Raw genomic sequence first — 19,492 nt, 5'->3', positions numbered from 1 at the left:
AATGGACCAAAAAGCAACATGGACAAATAAATGAAGACAGTCCTGTCTACTGCTGTTTTCTAGTTCTGTCATTCCAGAATATCCACCTGGAGGTAAGTGTATTTCAGAAAGCATCATATTAATAGCACCACAGAGTGACCACATGTCCACAGAGGATGATGATGTCCTTAAAGATACCTCTAGATGTACTAGAGAAGTAGGTAGAAGGGCACCACTAAGAAAGACTGGCTAAAGTCCACAATTGATTGAAGGCCTCACCACTAGAGCTGGTTAGAATGGTTGCTGTTCATGAGGTGAAAGCTTATGTGACATAGAGTACACCAAGGTGAAACTTCATGTGTAATGCCAGTCACCGGCTGATTACAGGCTTTTATGTTTCTCTCTGCATGTTGGGCTTTTTTGCTTCATCCTCTTGAATCACTGAGATGAATCCGAATTCCATAAACTCCAATGTCAAGCCACTCGACGATCTGGACACAGAAGAGCTCTGCCACTGGTTTACTTGCATTGGTCTCCTTAAATGCATTCCCATTATAAAAGGTATGTGGTGGGGCCAGTGGGTGGGATGAGGCATTGAGGTAAAGTGCTGGTTAGCTGCTGGCTGTCAGTTTCACTTTTTGCTGTACATTGGAAATCCTAAGAAATGATTTTATGCATAGATTTTATGCTACCTATCCATCCTTTCATCTATCAATCCATTCTCTAACCCACTTACCCTTGGGGTCACGGGGAGTCTATCTCAGCAGCACTTGTAGTATCTCAGCAGCAAGGTAGTAGTCAACCTTGGTTGGGGTGCCAGTCCATCACAGTCCAACATACCAACATACACGCACACACACACACTCACATGTGTCAGCTCAATCAAGCAAAGTAAAGCCATCAGTTGAGCCAAATTGCTCATGTTTGCAATGTGTAAGCTCAATATTAAATATTAGACATAAATATCTGACTGAATGATTTTCTCCAATCTACATATTCAGGTGGAGCTCATTGCTATAGATAGAGCTTATCTTCATATCTTCATCCTAAATATGATTGATGCTTTCATTGGATTTGGAGCAGGCACCATGGTTGGAATAAGTGTTTAGCCAGGGGTTAAGTTAGACCATAGGGAAGAGTTAATAGAGGCTGAAAAGGGCAAGGGGTCAGGGGCCGTGTTTTAGTAGAGATCAAGGTGGTTAGGGCTGGGGTTTGGGAAATGGTTACAATGTGTGAAAGTGTTGGAGTCAGCATAGGGTTTGCGGTACAGGTGAAGTGGATGTCACATGTAAATCAAGCAAAGACACATCATAAACATTTGGGGCACCTAAATCAATCAATCAATCAACATTTATTTATATAGCACATATTCATACAAAAAAATGTAGCTCAAAGTGCTTTACAAAATGAAGAATAGAAAAATAGAAGACACAATAAAAGATAAACATAAGTCAACATTAATTAACATAGAATAAGAGTAAGGTCCGATGGCCAGGGTGGACAGAAAAAACAAAAAAACTCCAAAGGCTGGAGAAAAAAATAAAATCTGTAGGGGTTCTAGACCACGAGACCGCCCAGTCCCCTCTGGGCAATCTACCTAACATAAGTCAAACAGTCCTCTTTGTATTTAGGGTTCTCATGGAAGGACCTGATGATGATGGTCACGTAGACTTCTGGCTTTCAGTCCATCAATGTTGGTGCCTCATGATGCTTTGAGTAGGTGGTGGTGGCGAATATTATGAATCATTATTAAACCTGAATATTATGGATCATTGAATGAGAAGACAAAGAAATCAAAAATACCAAAGACGTCTTGTTCAGCCATTGGTCTTCTTCAGAATGCCCTAAGATGGAGTCAGAGTCAGCTTTCAGGGTGGATACTCAGAAGGGGAGGGTTCAGGAGGGCGGAATCGGGAAGTGATGTCAGAGATGGACTGACCATCAATCATCCATTTGGCAGAGAAAGGAAGAAAGAAGGCATTAGACAATTTAATGTCTGAGTGACAACGTTGCAGCAGAGATGTGCTCACCTCTTTTTTTGAGTTGGTGTTATCTGAAGAGTTAGCAGGCATGGTGAGTTCAGCCCCAATCTCGACCCATTTTTTTATTTTACGCACTTTGTTGTGGTACATAAAACAGGAGGCACTGGACATATAAGCTTCTCTTCTGTAGATGAGGTTCCTTCACCTGTGTTCCATATTCCTTGTTGCTGCATTATGTGAATTGCCTTTCCAAATGAACATTTGGTGATTGTCTGCTGTCATGCACATAGAGCCCACCTTTAGGACTAAAGGCAAAATCTAACCTAGTGGACTAATTGGAGTGAGTCACTGGTTATGCCAGACTGGATGAATGGCCTTCATGGGAGCCGGTGCTGACTGCTGCCAACATACTAAGATTATAAAAATGACTGAAGAACACCGAAATAGTCATCTAATGTGAGTTGGCCATTAGATAAGGAAAGTCAAAGGGAATTTTGAACTTGACAGAAGTTGAAAGGGTGCAAATTATAAAGAATGCCAATGTGACACAATGGTATCCAAAGGCAAGGTAGCAGGAGGAAGCAAGTCAGGCTCTCTGAGTACAAATACTACATAGAAACAAATAGATATACAAAAAAATGCACAATAATAGGTAACAACTAACAGAACAAATGGATGACAGATAGGCTCTTAGTTATATCTTTTAGGAATTCTCAATTCAATGGTATTATGTCGGTCATTTTCTAACCCGCTTATTCCTGAACAGCGTAATAGGAGGACACATACAGATATACCAATCATACAGTACATGAGGGCCATTTTAGCACCACCAGTCTACCTAACCTGAATGTCTTTGGACTGTGGGAGGAAACTGGAGCACACCCACACACCCACTCCACACAGGGAGGACCCGAGATTTGACCCCCGGGCCTCCTTAATGCATCACTGTGCCTCCTTTCAGCAATATTATGGTCCATTGAAATGTTTTTCTTTATCATCTACTTAACAAGTAACTGCGGCCATTAGCCATTTGTATAGGCTTCCCTGCAGCTGGTTCTGAAGCTACTCGACTGAATGATGCTCATACTGTTAGTGACTCATTGGTAATACCATCCCCAGGCTTACACAACCTCTTAGCTCCATTACTTAGTCCAGCAGCCACTTCCACCTTTTTACAACTGCACACAAACTTTTTAAAATGATGGGGTGATCTTCTCTTTGGCTGTGGCTGTGTGGCCACTGATGACACCCCCAGCAGGGGTCTTGAACACAATGTTGTTGAGTGGCACAGCAAGGGTGTTGAGTGCTATGCTGTCATGCAGTGCAGAAGAGGTGATCTGTCCATTATATGTGGGCAGGTAAACTTACATTTGTGGATGTCTTTCTTACCTAAACTGATGTTGCCACTGGCATTTCAGGTTCTGGATATACTCTTTGAGATTCCACCTCCTCAAATGGTCTGTTGCCTTGTGATTTTCCTACATAGTCTCGTCACTGGCTCTGGCTCACATCACTCACCTAGGGTCAGTGGCAACACAATTTGCCATCCCTTCCCCTCCTGAAGACAATCCAAGCTCATATTATCTGAAGTTCTGCCTGTAGCAATTAACCAGAGCAGATGGAAAAGCAGTGATGGAGCTGCAGTGGCACCAGTCTTCCTTCCTGTTCTGATTTGGCAACCAACATTGCAGATCTAAACTCTGAAAGTCTAAAAATGCAACAGAAACTATTCAGAAAAGGCCAACATCTAAGTCAAATTCACAAAGCCAGTTCAAGGTGGGAACAATACCTTTATTGACACGTGTGTGGAGTTGCCACAATACCAGTAAGGAGATAGATGAAGTACATCTGTTGATCACACTTCTTAAATACACAGTTAATTACAGAAGCATGTGATTAGAGGACGTTTCTAATGACAAAGCAAGTTACTGATAAACGGACGCTCGGAGTCAAACAACTCCTATTCTGGATCACACTGGTTTCTTAACAATACGTAACCATTTACAACAGTAACAGCACAAGTCAAATTAAAATGCTTTCTAATAGTGTGAAGGGCAGAAACTAGCAGAAAGGAAGGATAAAATAAAATCCTTCTTTTTAAAATCAAATTTTAAAAATCATATTTAACAGTAGATGCTCTGGTTTCCTCCCACAGTCCAAAGATATGCAGGTTAGGTACTTTGGCAATCCTAAATTGTCCCTAGTGTGTGCTTGTTGTGTGGTGTGTGTGTGTGTGTGTGTGTGTGTGTGCCCTGTGGTGGGCTGGCACCCTACCTGGGATTTGTTCCTGCCTTGCACCCTGTGTTGGCTGGGATTGGCTCCAGCAGACCCCTGTGACCCTGTGTTAGGATATAGCGGGTTGGAAAATGACTGACTGACATTGTTCCTCTCCTGATATTAATGTAGCACTGTAGCCAAAGTTTGAAGTGTGCCACTATAATCTGTTGGGTTTATTCCACACACATTATTTTATTAATAACAGGTAATTGATGCCATCAAAAATATAGCTGAAACAATGCAAACCATCTGACAGAGAGAACCTGAGAGAGATGGGAAGAAACAAATGGAAGACAACTCAGGCAGGGTATTAAAAAGTGCTGATGTGTTCCCTGTTTGGTGATGATCAATATATATCCAGGGGTCACTGTCTGCTATTTAGGGTGTCCCTGTGAATGAATCCCACATTTGGCAAATGCATGTTCTTATTTTGGAACCTGAAAAGTACAGTTTGGGCAACTGCCATACCACGTGCACTTCAGAAGATGTCATCCACCTGAAGCTAAGCAGCCAGTACCTCGATAGGTGACCATCTAAGAAAAGCTTGGATTATAGCTGGAAAAGGTGTTGGTGAGGCCAGCAGGGGGCCCTTACACTGTGGTCTGAATGTGGATCCCAGTGCTCCAGTGCAGTGCAGGGACACTGTGCTTTAAAAATGGCTCTGTCCATCAGATGAAACGTAAAACCAAAGTCCTGACCCTCTGTAGTCATAAAAGATCCCTGGACATCATTTGTAAAAAGTAGGGTGTATTCCAATGTCAAGGCAAAATTGCTCACCACAGCCTAGTCATTCTGGCCCCCTAATCATACCCCTGTCTCTAATTAGCTATCTCTCTTATCTAACAACTAATGTGTGGTGAGCATACTGGAGCCAAAATGGCTGCTGTCACATCAAATTGGTGGAAGCTACAAAGTACTGGTGCTTGAAGTGGCTCCCTACTCTCTATGTGAAGCACTTTGAGCAGTGAGAAAAGAGCTATATAAATGTAAAATATAAAAGAACTATTATTTTTATTGTAACTGAACTGTATGTTAAAGCTCACCTACAGACAGATAAGACACATCTCCTGCCTGTAACTGGGAAACATGCCTTCATCACTCTCTCTTTTGACATGGGCCAGAGCCAACTGCCAGAGCAACTGTGTTATACTGTACTTTTGTCAGTTTCTCTCCTTCTATTATATTATTGCGAGTGTCTAGCTCATATTGAAGAGAGCTAATCATATTGCTTCTTTAGTGTTATTTTTTCTTTCTTTGTCTTAGAATAATAATAACACATTTTATTTATATAGCATCTTTCCCATGCTCAAGGCATGTCTTCGCCATACACCTAGGCAAAGATAAAAGTTTGCATTTTATAATATACTAGGGGGCTTCACCCTCTGCTTTCTTCGCTTGTCAACCCCTTCCCCACCTTGCCCCCCGACCCCCCACCAGTGCTATGCACCACTGTGAAGAGGGGGGCTGAACGCTCCCCAAGGAGACATGGTCACTCCTCTGAAGCCCCTCTTAAATGGTGATACATTGGGAAACAAATACAGTTTTTTTTTTACCTCCTCTTTGCTCGATCAGCTGTTAGCTTGTATGTTTAAAAGCCTGTAGAGCAGCTCTCCTTTTGTCTCACTGCCTTGTCTCTCTTCTCCCCCAGACATCTTTAAACACTATTTGATCTCTTTTCGCTGTTCTGTTATTTCACTGAGTAATATTTTCCATTTGTTTGCGCTAATACGATCTTTACTATAATTTTTTTGAGACATTCGAATTTTCCTACTTCCATTATCTCTAACCTGCTCTGCAGGTTCAGAATTTGCACATAGATTATTTTTGTTCTTTTTTGCTTTCTTTTTGCATTCTTTTCTCTCCAACGCTTTTGGGTCTCTTTTCAACAGGCTGCTCTTTCTTCTTCACTTAGTCATTGACGTGTCATCTAGAACATATAAGATTTTTAAGCACAGGAAGTGTGTCTTCCAAAAGCATTCCAACAACTGAGAGGTTAGATGACGTGGTCTTGTTTGAAAATGGTTGTAAATAGGGTGTGACTTTCAAAAGTCACCGTCTCACTGGAGTTGCTTCCAAAGGTTGTAAGTATGACGTGACTTGAGTGACTTGACCGTCTTATTGAACGTGAAAGTATCTCTCGGTCTTTCTTCAAAAGACCACGTCTCATTTCAGGAAAAAAAAGTCCTGTCTCATCCCAAGATTTCTTTTATAATATATATATATATATATATATATATATATATATATATATATATATATATATATATATATATATATATACAGTAATCCCTCCTCGATCGCGGGTAGTTGCGTTCCAGACCCCCGCGATAGGTGAAAATCTGCAAAGTAGAAACCAAATGTTTGTATGGTTATTTTTATATATTTTAAGCCCTTAGAAACTCTCCCACACTGTTTATAAATATTCTCCGCACAGTTATACAGTAAACCCTTGTTTATCGCGGTTAATCGGCTCCAGACAGATAAATTAATTTCCACGAAGTAGGATTCTTTATTTATAAATCTTTATTTATAAATATTTTTGCAGTTAGAGCCTAGAAAACCTGTTTACGACTTTCTAAATACGTTTTTCTAACATTATTAGAGCCCTCTAGACATGAAATAACACCCTTTAGTCAAAAGTTTAAACTGTGCTCCATGACAAGACAGAGATGACAGTTCTTTCTCACAATTAAAAGGATGCAAACATATCTTCCTCTTCAAGGTGTGCATCAGGAGCGGAGAATGTCAGAGAGAGAGAGAAAAGTAAACAAAAATCAATAGGGCTGTTGGGCTTTTAAGTAAACGAAGCGCCGCAATGAAGGGGTCAATGTGAAGGTAGTCTTTTCAGCATTTTTTAGAGGAGCGTCTGTATCTTCTAATCAAACAGCCACTGTGCAAACAGCCCCTCTGCTTACACCCCCTCTCAGGCGCAGAGAAAAGCAAACAATCAAAAATCAATACGGGCTGTTAGAGCTTTGAAATGTGTGAAGCACAGCACAGGAAGCATATCGTATATCATTGAGAAGTTTTATTTAATATGTAATATGTGCTCTGATTGGGTAGCTTCTCAGCCATCCGCCAATAGCGTCCCTTGTATGAAATCAACTGGGCAAACAAACTGAGGAAGCATGCACCATAAATTAAAAGACCCATTGTCCGCAGAAATCCACAAACCAGCGAAAAATCCGTGATATATATTTAGATATGCTTATATTTAAAATCCGCGATGGAGTGAAGCCGCGAAAGTCGAAGCGCGATATAGCGAGGGATCACTGTACAATACAGGCCAAAAGTTTGGACACACCTCCTCATTCAATGTGTTTTCTTTATTTTCATGACCATTTACATTGGTAGATTCTCACTGAAGGCATCAAAACTACTTGGTCAAATAGCCCTTACACAGCCTGGAGGTGTGTTTGGGGTCATTGTCCTGTTGAAAAATAAATGATCGTCCAACTAACCTGACTTCTGCACAACACAACTGCTGGTCCCAACCCCATTGATAAAGCAAGAAATTCCACTAAATAACCCTGATAAGGCACACCTGTGAAGTGAAAACCATTTCAGGAGACTACCTGTTGAAGCTCATCGAGAAAATACCAAGAGTGTGCAAAGCAGTAATCAGAGCAAAGGGTGGCTATTTTGAAGAAACTAGAATATAAAACATGTTTTCAGTTATTTCACCTTTTTTGTTAAGCACATAACTCCACATGTGTTCATTCATAGTTTTGATGCCTTCAGTGAGAATCTACCAATGTAAATGGTCATGAAAATAAAGAAAACACATTGAATGAGGAGGTGTGTCCAAGAATTTGGCCTGTACTGTATATATATATATTATAAAACAAAATGTAAATTTAAATTGATATATATATATATATATATATATATATATATATATATATATATATATATATATATATATATATATATATATGTAGAGAGAGACTTTTGGTTTAGAAAAAGCTGCAATCCCTAATGAACATATTCCCAGGTAGCGTACACTCTTGATCTTTGCATTGCATTTTTAAATAGCTCACTGCCCTTAGAAGGACAGCTTGCTGTTGACAATCTAGCTGGAATTCATGTGACTATGACACTATTATCATTTTCATAGGATCCCCTGCAGCTGGCACTGAGGCTGCTCATCTAAATAATGGAATGTTGGCTCATACACTTGGTGACTCAATGCTGATGCTATCCCCAGGCTGATGCAGTTTAAATATACTATTCTCTAGCCTGATCAGTCTGATTTGTGTGATCAGAGCCTAGTCTGGCATCATCAGGAAAAGGCAGAAACCAAACCTGGGTAGGCCATGAGTACGTTGCTCACATGTAGGAAGAGACTGGAGTACCTGAAATGAAGCACAGAAAGACATGGGTGAATGTGCAAACACCACATTCAGCCTCAGGACACTGGATGTGAGAGTCAAGAGTGCTAGTCACCACGCCACTCACTGTTTCTGTTTTGTTTTATTATAAACATGAGTATTTGATGGGTATTGTATGCTATAAATTAGAATGTGATGCTCTCTTTTTTTAACTTTCTTTGAACTGTGGTGTTAAATTCTGCACCTAAGCAAACACTCTAAGAGAATAGCATGGGATTTCATGGAATGGATTATACATTTTCTGTTATGTGTAGCTGAAAGCCTACACCAAGTGCTCCTCTTGGTGTGGGTCTTAAAGTATTCCGGTTGGGACTGATGCTTTCTCTTCCTCTCTGACTCTGCATTTTGTACAGACGCCAGATTACAGGGGAGGCACATTGCCACGATTGACTTGCGCATTCTTGACCTGCTGCAGCTGACATCAACAGAGGAAAAGGAGAATTTACTTTCTGCCGTCTACAGGGAGCTGCACCCTCATGACATGACCACCCAGACCCTTGATATTTTGCTTGGTAGGAAATTGCTTTGTTATTTTTTGAAACTCCAAGAACAAAAAGGAAAAAACAGTGTACATTTTCTGATGCTTAAAGTTTGCTGAAGAATTCATTTTAGGATCAAGTCATGGGAACCTAAATAATGTTGAGTGAAAGAGTGGAGCCTTGACTCCAGTTACACAGCATAACATCTCGTGTTTCACTCCTGTGCTTTACGTTGTGTAGCTCATGAGTTAGACCTGATGTCTAAGGGCCGGGATATGCTTGATGCTACGTGACGTGAATGCTTATGAATGCTGCTGCTATGCAAACAGTGTAATAACTAAACTTGTGTGCGTACTTTTATAATGAGAAGTCAAGCAAAATGACACCTTTTTATTGGCTAACTGAATGATTACAACCTGCCTGAAGATGGGGCTTCAGTCACCTTGAAAACTTGCTATTGTAATCGGTTCAGTTAGCCAATTAAAGGTGTCATTGTGCTTGACTTCTCATTGCATCTATATTAGCTAACACCCTACTACTATGCGCATACTTTTGTAAAACTGGAGGATTCCACCAGGTGGCAACGTAAGATGCTGTTGCAAAGGTGCAAGAAAAGATGTCAACAGAAGATGGTATGTGAGACCTTTAAATGTATCGCGTCATTACCGTGGGGAATATGCAGCGCTTGTATTGCATGTGCGAGAAGTGGATGAAGAAAAGCACCATGAATATGTTTGTATGTCAGCATTTAAGTTTAATGATTTTCTCCACTGCATCGAACCATTAATCAAACATCGAAACACGCACATTGATCCTTTTGGAGCTGCAATGCAGCCTGCCATCACAGTGTATTACCCTTAAACGAATGAATCCCCACTTCTTGTCTTGGACATTTTCTTCTCTGCACAAATGTATGTCTCAAATTTGCTTCCATTTCATCTTGCATGTTTACTATTCCACTTTCAAAGAGCTGGCGATTTGATATCAGCTGTTGTGACAAGCTAGTTTGTCACTATGGAGATGTTAATAGCAAATAACGATGCTGACATTAGTACCAAAACCTGAACACGAAAACCACCCAAAATTTTTGCTGGTACTGCAGCTTGCGCATGCATCCTGTTAATTTCCGATGACATACTCAGAGGATGCGTCAAAATAATTTTGGGAATGTGTGACAACCATGATGTGTGATAACCAGGCCCTAAGAGTGTCATCCTTACAGCACACTTTGCTGTCTTTGTTATTTTTTCTCTAGTCTTTCCCCGGCTCAGTTTCTGCTCAGCATAAGTTACTGAAATCTTTTGTTATGTCTGAAATTGTTCCTGGTGTCTTGTAGTTGATAAATTTAGTGCTACTCATGAGGTACTAAATGCTATCTGGGCATAGGTTCATATGAATTCATCTATCAATCCATCACCTGAAGCCACATTGTCTAGTTCAGGATGTCAGGAGAACAGTATCAGGTGCTAAGCGGGAACCAACACTGAATGGGATTCCATGTCATTAAAGGGTACAATCACTTATACGGGATCCATACGCTTCAGTATATTTCAAACTCCAGCACAAGAATTCAAGACTACTTTATAGTCCATTTAGGATAATCCCCAGCAGAATTACATGAACTGGATATAAGCACATATAGTATTTGAGCTAAAACACATAGCTGTTTTTTAATTTCAAGAATATATATTGAAGCTCACCACCATTTACTCACCGTTTATGCAAATCTAGTATATATTTTAAACAGATATACTGTTTTCTGTACAATGACTGTGCCATTATACATATGGTGCACACAATATGAAATTTCAAATTATCAGCTGATTAGATTTTGTGCTGTCCTAACATGCTTAGATTTCTTCACTTCCATTTTCAAAGAAGTCATTCATGGAGACCAGATGAGGAAGCACATTTTTTATTTTCACACAGATATGCACAAATGTGTTGGTAAAAAGAATTGAGCAATTAATTAAACTTTTCATTTGCTTTTCTACTTTTCTACTACCTTTCCTGATCTAATACTTCACGTCATCTGACTCTTAATATCCATAGCTCCATTATTTCATCCAATCATCTGGTGCCACCAGCATTTTCAGACTCCTGTAGGCTCTCCCATTTACCTGGATGCTGCCTAGTTCAAAGGGGAATTCTGCGGACTTTACCATTGACTTGGTACAGCTTCCAAGGAGGGTCTTTGGGCTATCCCATTTGTTTATTCCCACTTTATAGAGGGGTGTTTGTTACTCATTTACCTCATTTTAACCTTAGTAACTACTTTGGTGGCTCCTCTTAGATGAGGCAAACGCCTTGGCTTAAAACATTTAGTTAAATGTTTAATTACATTCAGTTATTTTCCTTATGTCCAATAATTTGTTGTTACAACATAATTTAAGTATATACTTTTAATAGACTGTAAAAGATTATATATTAACTAAAAATCCCTTATATTCTACTTAACATCATTAACACTAGAATCCCTAGAAAAATTTTTTCTCCCTGATCACCCTACTTTTCCTGACTTACACAAGGAAAGTTGTATGTGCTTATCACCTCACCAACACTCCCACCGATAACCGCTTTTGTTTTACAAATGTATCAAGTAGTGCATTCAGCTTGCACTCACCCCCATAACCCTATTCAGCCAGCTGTGCATGCCCTTCCTGACACTAACCCTCTCTATTTATCATCCTCCAACCACAATTTTCACTACTAGCTCAAGTCTACATTTAAGATTTTACCTAGCAATGAGTTGTATGGAATTACATAGGTAAAAGAGATACTGTTATTTGAAATGCATTAATTTCATGTGTGCTCCATGTCTCCAATGATGTATGATGAAATAAGAAATGTTAGGTCTTGTACACACAAATTAAATATATGTGTTCATTATACTGTATCAAATATAACTGCTTAAATGTAAGTTTTTACTTTTATGACAATCACGCTTATGTGACATCATGGTAATTACAACAGCACACAGAAATAAATTGCCATTGAACATTGACTTTTATAACTGACAATTTTACACAGACTGTTACCCAAAAGAAATGCATTTATTATATCAAATATAGCTACTTGAATGAGAATCACACACAAACACATACATGCACAAAAACGTTTTCATTTTAAAAATAATATTTGGACTTCACGGTCTGTACACATTCACAGCAACATGTCATTTGAACATCTGTTTTTTAATTCAGTTTTATTCTTGAATAAAAGCACACTTGTTTCATTATACCTTTTGTATGGTCCTTCTTAGGAAATTGGACATATCAACCTATGAGAAAAGAAGTTAAAGTTTCAGCATACAAATAAGTCTAGAACTGAACATTGTTGTGTACCTTTATGTCGAGCTTCCAGTAAGTACAACAAGGAACTTCGTTTTCATACATTTCCCTCCAATATGGAAACCCAATCTAAATAGATTGTCGGTATCCAGAGAGTGAACTTTACAGTTAGTCCCCATACTCAAGTCTGTAGCTGGCATTTTTAAAAACATAATTTTCAAAAACCAGGATCTGAGACAGGGCAGCAACTGTTGAAGAAGGGAGTGGTTCCTGTGTTGTTTGAGTTTGACAATTTCCCCCTTCTGCTTTCAAGACCAGGGGGTTTGTGAGAGGAGAAAGTGACTGATGGAGGATGGCACACTGGGTGAGGAGAATGATGATAAAATCCTTGAGGATTACAACTATGCTTCAGCTCTGGATCTAGCAGTTGTTGACCTTCCACTTGATTAAAATAAGTCTCTCAGAGATTAGATCCTTCAGCTGAGGAAACCCTTTCTCATGCACATTTGGTGGAGGACTCCTCTGTGGGCACAGTTCATGTACGCAATACCCCACTGAGAAGTGAGGAAGGGACTAACAAAAACCTTATTTTCTTATTCCTCTTCTCTCACAGTGCTAAGAAATCGCTTAGTAAGGGAACCTAGGTCCTACCCCTTCAGGTCCAGCTGCCATAAAAAAGAAGTTCCAGCAGAATGTGTCTTATGAAGACCACAGCTGACCGCAGGATGGAATACTATCTTAGCATCACTTAAAAGAATTATTTCTGTTCCTTATTAATGAGAAATCCCAGTTTAGGAAGCAACACAAAGTCACATGTTTTCTTTTAATTTTTTCGCAACTTTAAGTTCGTCTGGAGGCGAATAAATGGGGCAACCCAGTTGGCGTCCCTAAAAGTGTTTGTTTTTGAGATTGTCTTACACTGCTCAACCACAACTTACAATGAAGAAACGGTCAGACTTTCACTGTTTTGCTGACTCAGGCAGAGACATTCACTTTTTTTTACAAGGAAAGATGTCCAGCAGACTCATTTTATTGTGTATTATAACATCAGCACTGAGCTCCACAATGGTTGGATTCTCTGCTCCTTACATGGCTCTTTGAGGTGGCTCTCTATCCTTAAAAGGACTGCTTGTCTTTTTCCTCACTAGCTGGAAAAAGTGTGTGTGACTGTGCAGAGTTGCCATTTTTATAGGCACTCCTGCTATTGATGATATAAGACCAGCTCAGTCTTTTGGTGACTCAGCCCATCTGAAATAACTTGGACAGCACCATTGTTGTATTAAGCCTACGTGCATATCCACCTGTCCCTGAATAAAGTTTAATCACTAATTATTAAAATTCTGTTTTTTAAAGAAACGTATAATTTAAGCCTTTCTCATTTTTAGCTCCTGGCATGAGGCACAGCATTTAAATAATGCAACTTACATCGTTTACTGTAATTCTGTGCATATCTTGAAGCATTCGAGCGAAAAAAGTGCAGCAGCTGAATGAGATTGTGCATATAACCCTTCTGATTAAGATAGCAACATCCATTTCTAAATGTCATTTCTTTTTCTTAAATTTGTCAATTTCATGCAATGCATGCTCCCTTTCTCAGAAATACACTGCTTGGTCCATGTCTTCTCAAGGTACCCTATTCAATGTTGCCTTGTTCGAGAGGCCAGATTTATGAGATCCTTTCTAATGTTCATCTTGTGTATTCCATGAACAGAGTGAATATGATCAGTAAGGATGCATGGTTCTATCAAAAAATTGTGATGGGAATTTGAATATAATTTACTGAATTGATTCTTTCAAACTGTCCATTTACGTGAATCAAATCTTTTGATTCATTTGATTCTTCTTTAGGATTAGCTGACATCATTGTTTTGGGGAGTCACCTTCTGATCACATCACACATGTATAATTCAATAATTCATTGATATGTACATACTGTGTGTGTGTATAAAAATATATAATTAATTTTGTTTGTTAATTTCATTCACTATCTATAAAGATATGATTAATTATATATAACTATATAATTCATTATATATTTAACTTGATAATTCATATGCCATTGCCCTGTTTCCATGTACAAAGCATGATAATACATTTAAGACACGTAATTAAAATAAGACATTACGTTAAAGAATCACAAGTGAATGAGGAATGTGCAATTCATAATGATTCAATCACAAATCAAATGAACGAGAATCATTAGGGTGATTCTCAATGTACTGACTCGTTCACAAATCAGATGAATGAAAATCTTTAAACTGATTTTCAGCCACTGACTCATTCGCAAATTAAAAGAACGAGAATCGTTAAACTAATTTTCAGTCACTGACTCATTCATAAATCAAATGAACATAAATCGCTAGACTGATTCTAATGGCGCTTTTCCACTGCATAGTACGGCACGACACGGTTCAGTTCAGCTCACTTTTGGGGGGGTTTCCACTAGGAACAGTACCTGGTACCTGGTCCTTTTTTTAGTACCACCTCAGCCGAGGTGCCAAGCGCGCCGAACCGTTACCAAAACGTGACGTGTAAACTGCTGGTCACTGATTGGCTGGAGAAAATCGTCATTACTGCATCACTGAACTTGCGACACGAGACACAACAGACCCGCTAGATTTTTAGCACAGCCAGCGAAGGTTCGGACGCACCATTTTGTTTTAACCAAAAATGGCTGTTTCTTGGTCTATTGAGGAAGTACAGACGTTCCTCTCGTTGGTAGCCGAGCGTGTTTACGATGATGTCACGGCAGTAGAGGCGGCGCAACTATAACGACACGTGAATAATCCCGCCCACTCTAAAGCGGTACTAAACTGCAGTCGAAACGCAAACCGAGCCGAACTGAGCCAAACCAAGGTGAGCTGTACTGAACCGTGCTGTGCCGTACTATGCAGTGGAAAAGCGAAATTTGGTACTGACTACTGACTCGTTCATGAATCAAATGAACGAGAATCGTTAGACTGATTCTCAGGTACTAACTATTGTCTCGTTCATATTATCAAACAAATTAGAATCATTAAAGTTATTCTCAGGTACTGACTCATTCACAAAATAAATGTTAAACCTATTCTTTAGTAATTACTTATACGGGAATCAAATGAATGACAATTGTTAGACTGATTCTCATATACTGACTCATTCACCAATCAAATGAGTCAAGACTTATGAGTTGGGAGGTTCTTATCACTCAGGATATGCACGCACTTTAGCACTAGTCCCACTGAACTGATTTGTTCATGCTTACAAATTGATTCATGTGATTCACTGAAAAGAGTCATTCAACAAGAATGAATCATTCACAAATTGCTCATCACTAGCAAAGACTCATTGTGTAGACTCTCAGCTTTGAGTTCCTTATTAACAGAAATGCTACACTCCATGCTCGTCTGTCCATGTGAGCGAGAGAAGCAACAGACCACAACCAACAGACCATATCTCTGAGATTTGGTGTCAATAGTCATATTCTGATGAAACAGAATAACAACTCTGTCACTTAACTGAAAGTCTCTGAATTCTGATGTGCTGCTAGAAACAGAGGTGTCAATAAACTCAACAAACTGTCATACAATTTGTCACATTTGGCAGGGTTCACTGGCTTAGCCTCTAATCGGACTTTAAACATCTTAATGTGATCTCTACACTTCTCTCAATTAGAAGCCTGAGTTGTGGGTCCAACACTGACATGCACTAAACAAGTGCGTACAGTACTTGATTGGCACGTTTTTGAGAAGTTTACTTATCGTTTAACTGAAAATATTTCTACAGTCTGTTTTAAGCCACATCTCTGGTATTGCACTAATTATACTGTTACCTAACAGCTGTTTCAAATGATCATCTGCAACAAGTCCAACGTCAATTCTTTTCACATTATTATTTCAAATTAAACGCACACTTTTATGCATTTTGACTTCTCAATAAATCAGTGTCATATTTAATATACTCAGTCTGATTTGACTTGTTAACTACAGAACTTACCGCTTCATGCTAACTCAACTCTGATAATTCAATGTGCAAGCTCTGAGTCATAATGGCTACTACATATCTCTATCACTTCACACATGTGCACACAGAACAAAACACATGGTGATATTAATGCGTGAGATCATTAAATGTGATATTAATGTGAGATGTGGGTGTTATTGTTGGTGAAAAGTCACCTCATAATATGCGAGTACTGGAATTTACTTTAATATCTTCCATGACTTTTAAGTACTATTTATTTTTTTTAGAATTTCAAGAACTTTTCAATACTGGATTTAAACTTTTAATTTTTCACAACTTTCCATTAACATACGAACCCTACTCATATCAAAACAATTCAGAGCTACAAGTTAACCTAACACAAATGATTCTGGAGGAAAAATGTACAAGTAACAAAGGTGAGATGCATTGATCCTACTGACATTTGTATCCAAATGGCTTGAGACTTGAGATAACATCTACAACCACTGAGCTGTTTTGCTCCCCTCAGTCCAATTCATTCCATTCACATTCCAGTCCAAGGCTTCTGCTCATTCCATTCATTTCAGTTTATTTATGTATTGCATAATTCCCAATACACAATAACTGTTGTACCTACTGACACATATAATCATTTTAAAATAATACCCGAAGATATATAGACATACTCATGTACATATATAATGTCAATATTTATAAATTGTAATGGGTTGCCTGGCAGGAAAGCAAGGAATGTAGCCTACTGGCACCAATCCAAGACACTTCAGAAATACAGTCCAATAGTATATATATTAGTATATAGTATATTTTTATGTCTATTTTTTACTGTTACAACACAAGCAGTCTCACTGACTTCCATGGGGTCACACAGCGAGTCAGAGACAAGGACTGAACCAGCTGCCTTGGGAATCAAAATGAAACCCTTTTGCCATTAGACGAAACTAAAGTTTAAACAGTAGGACTTTGAAGGAACTGTCTTGTTATTTGCAGAGTGTTAAGCAATTCATAATTTCAGCTTTATTTTAGTTGAAAAACATGTAATTTCACTCATCTATGGGTTTGGTCCTCTAAATAATGTAAATATAAGAGACCAGTGAGTACCAGGATGTTGTGCTCCCGTCGCTAGGAAAACATCTCACATTGTTTAGGGTGCGTTCTTAAAGTTTGTGACCTTTGTTAACAGCGCAACAGATTTGAAAGTTCATCAAAAGATTCAATTCCTGTCTGAGTCTGTGGATTTAGAACCATCTCTTTTTGTGCTTTTACGCCCTATAAACTCTTTGCTTTTCTGGTTTTGGACTTTGCTCTGATTTTTTACTTTAATTTTTGTTTCATGATATGGCCTTGATAACAATGCGTCTGACTTCTTGTTTTCAGCTATTTTTTTGGTTTTGACTTTTCCTTTTTCTCCAGGTTACTTCTCAAATTGTTTCTTGCTAGCTTCTCCTGCATAATCAATTTAAAATACAATACCTGATTGAAAGCTTTTGAATATTGAGATAACTAACATCATATGCACCACTCTGATAAAATTCTACTCAAACAGAAAATAGGGAGGATATGTATTTATTAATTGTACTGATGTATGTAACTGGCATATGAATAAATATTATGCCTTCATTTGACATCTCCTATAGTAAATATCAGTTGGCTAAGAATATAAAAATGATAATAGTTGCTAGATTTTTTTGGAGCAGTGGAGATGTTAATCAGTTGATGGGAAAGAAATCTCCTAAAATGGCCAAACAAGAAAGGACCAATAAAAAATTCTGAAGTACCAACATACAAAAAATGAAAGCCAAAAAGAAAATCCAAAAGATCAAAGAAAAAAGTGTAAATTATAACAGTTAAAAAGCTCTTTCCTGGAGATTTCAATAATATTTTGTACGTGGTACATGGGATGCACAGGCATCCTGAGAAAGAGATGGAAAGATACCTTACCCAGATGGGAAGCCACGAGTGGACAGAAAGGCATCCTGGCTGAGAGGGGGAAGGATGTCAGACCTGGACAAGACTCCCCAAATGGGTTGGCAGACATCCCATTCAGAAAAGATGATTCCTTACCCAGGCGGGAAGCCCCAGCCAAATATACAGGGGTTTGGGGCTCACTGTTGCCCCCTAGCTTTCACAACTGACGTAGTCAGCAGGATTTTGCCCATCTGTACCTTTGGCAGAAACCTGTTCCAAACTAAATTTATTGTGAAAGAAACCCAAAACATAAATACACAAAACAGTCAGGGTTCAAATAAAAGGGGTGTTAATTATACAAATACCTCACCAGATCACCAAAGCACAAGTCATCTCTCCGACAATCACCTCTTCTCTCTCCACCACACTTCCCTCCTCCAGCTGAGTGTTGCTCATCCTTCTCCTCCCAGCTCTGGCTCATCTGATCATAGGAGTGTAGTCCCTTTTATAAAGGTATCCCTGGCATTCCAATATGAGGATGAGAACAGAGCCACTCCATCATCATGCACTGCACATGGGGTTCACAATCGAAGGGCCAATGGGAGAGAGGTGTGTTCCGCGTAATGGCGTTATTGCTGTTTCATGAATCGCCAAATTATTGTCAGTTACAATCACCTGTTGTGGTCATTTTCCATTAATAAGCAGAGAGATGACTTCAAGTTAACACCAGTCAAGTGCACAGAAAAGAAAACAAAAACAAAAGAATGAAGAAAAAGCTTGTGCTGCATTTGCAGGTATGCTTAGAAATTGAAATTTGTTTGACTTCCAGTAAGCTAGCTAACTTTATATCAAGTTCCACTATTCTAGCAGTTTACTGGAGTAACAAAAGAATAACAAGACCATTATGTCTAATAGTTTTGATATCAAGTGTTTAACAGGTATTGTCTGACGTTACAGTACCTAGCTGACACCTGATTGTGGGTTATGTATTACCACCATATAGAGCTGAGGAGCTTCACATGCACTTACAGGCTGCTAATGTTAGTCGCCATATGAAGTGCTCTGAGAGGACACATTTGTAAATTTCACCGACACACACAGGCTTACTAAGACACACTTACTTACTAGTTAGTGATTGGCTGAATTTTGGAAAATGTGTTCATTTTATTGGTTGCTAAAATGACTGACTTAGTTAATGTCTTATTGCTATCTGCTGTTATTGGAAA

General features: G+C 38.9%; 1 protein-coding gene across 1 annotated transcript in view; it reads left to right on the top strand.

Annotated features, from left to right (window-relative positions):
• Positions 1-19,492, top strand: part of LOC120516401 — a 51,162-nt gene that overhangs the window by 6,725 nt on the left and 24,945 nt on the right. Inside the window, exon 3 of the mRNA XM_039738048.1 lies at positions 8,983-9,141. Coding sequence (XP_039593982.1) covers positions 8,983-9,141 — 159 coding nt within the window. The remainder of the gene's footprint in view (positions 1-8,982; positions 9,142-19,492) is intronic.

The sequence above is a fragment of the Polypterus senegalus genome, chromosome 16 (genome assembly GCF_016835505.1).
Source record: "Polypterus senegalus isolate Bchr_013 chromosome 16, ASM1683550v1, whole genome shotgun sequence".
In the NCBI taxonomy this organism is placed as follows: Eukaryota; Metazoa; Chordata; class Cladistia; order Polypteriformes; family Polypteridae; genus Polypterus; species Polypterus senegalus.
This window is presented reverse-complemented; position numbering and strand designations above follow the sequence as displayed.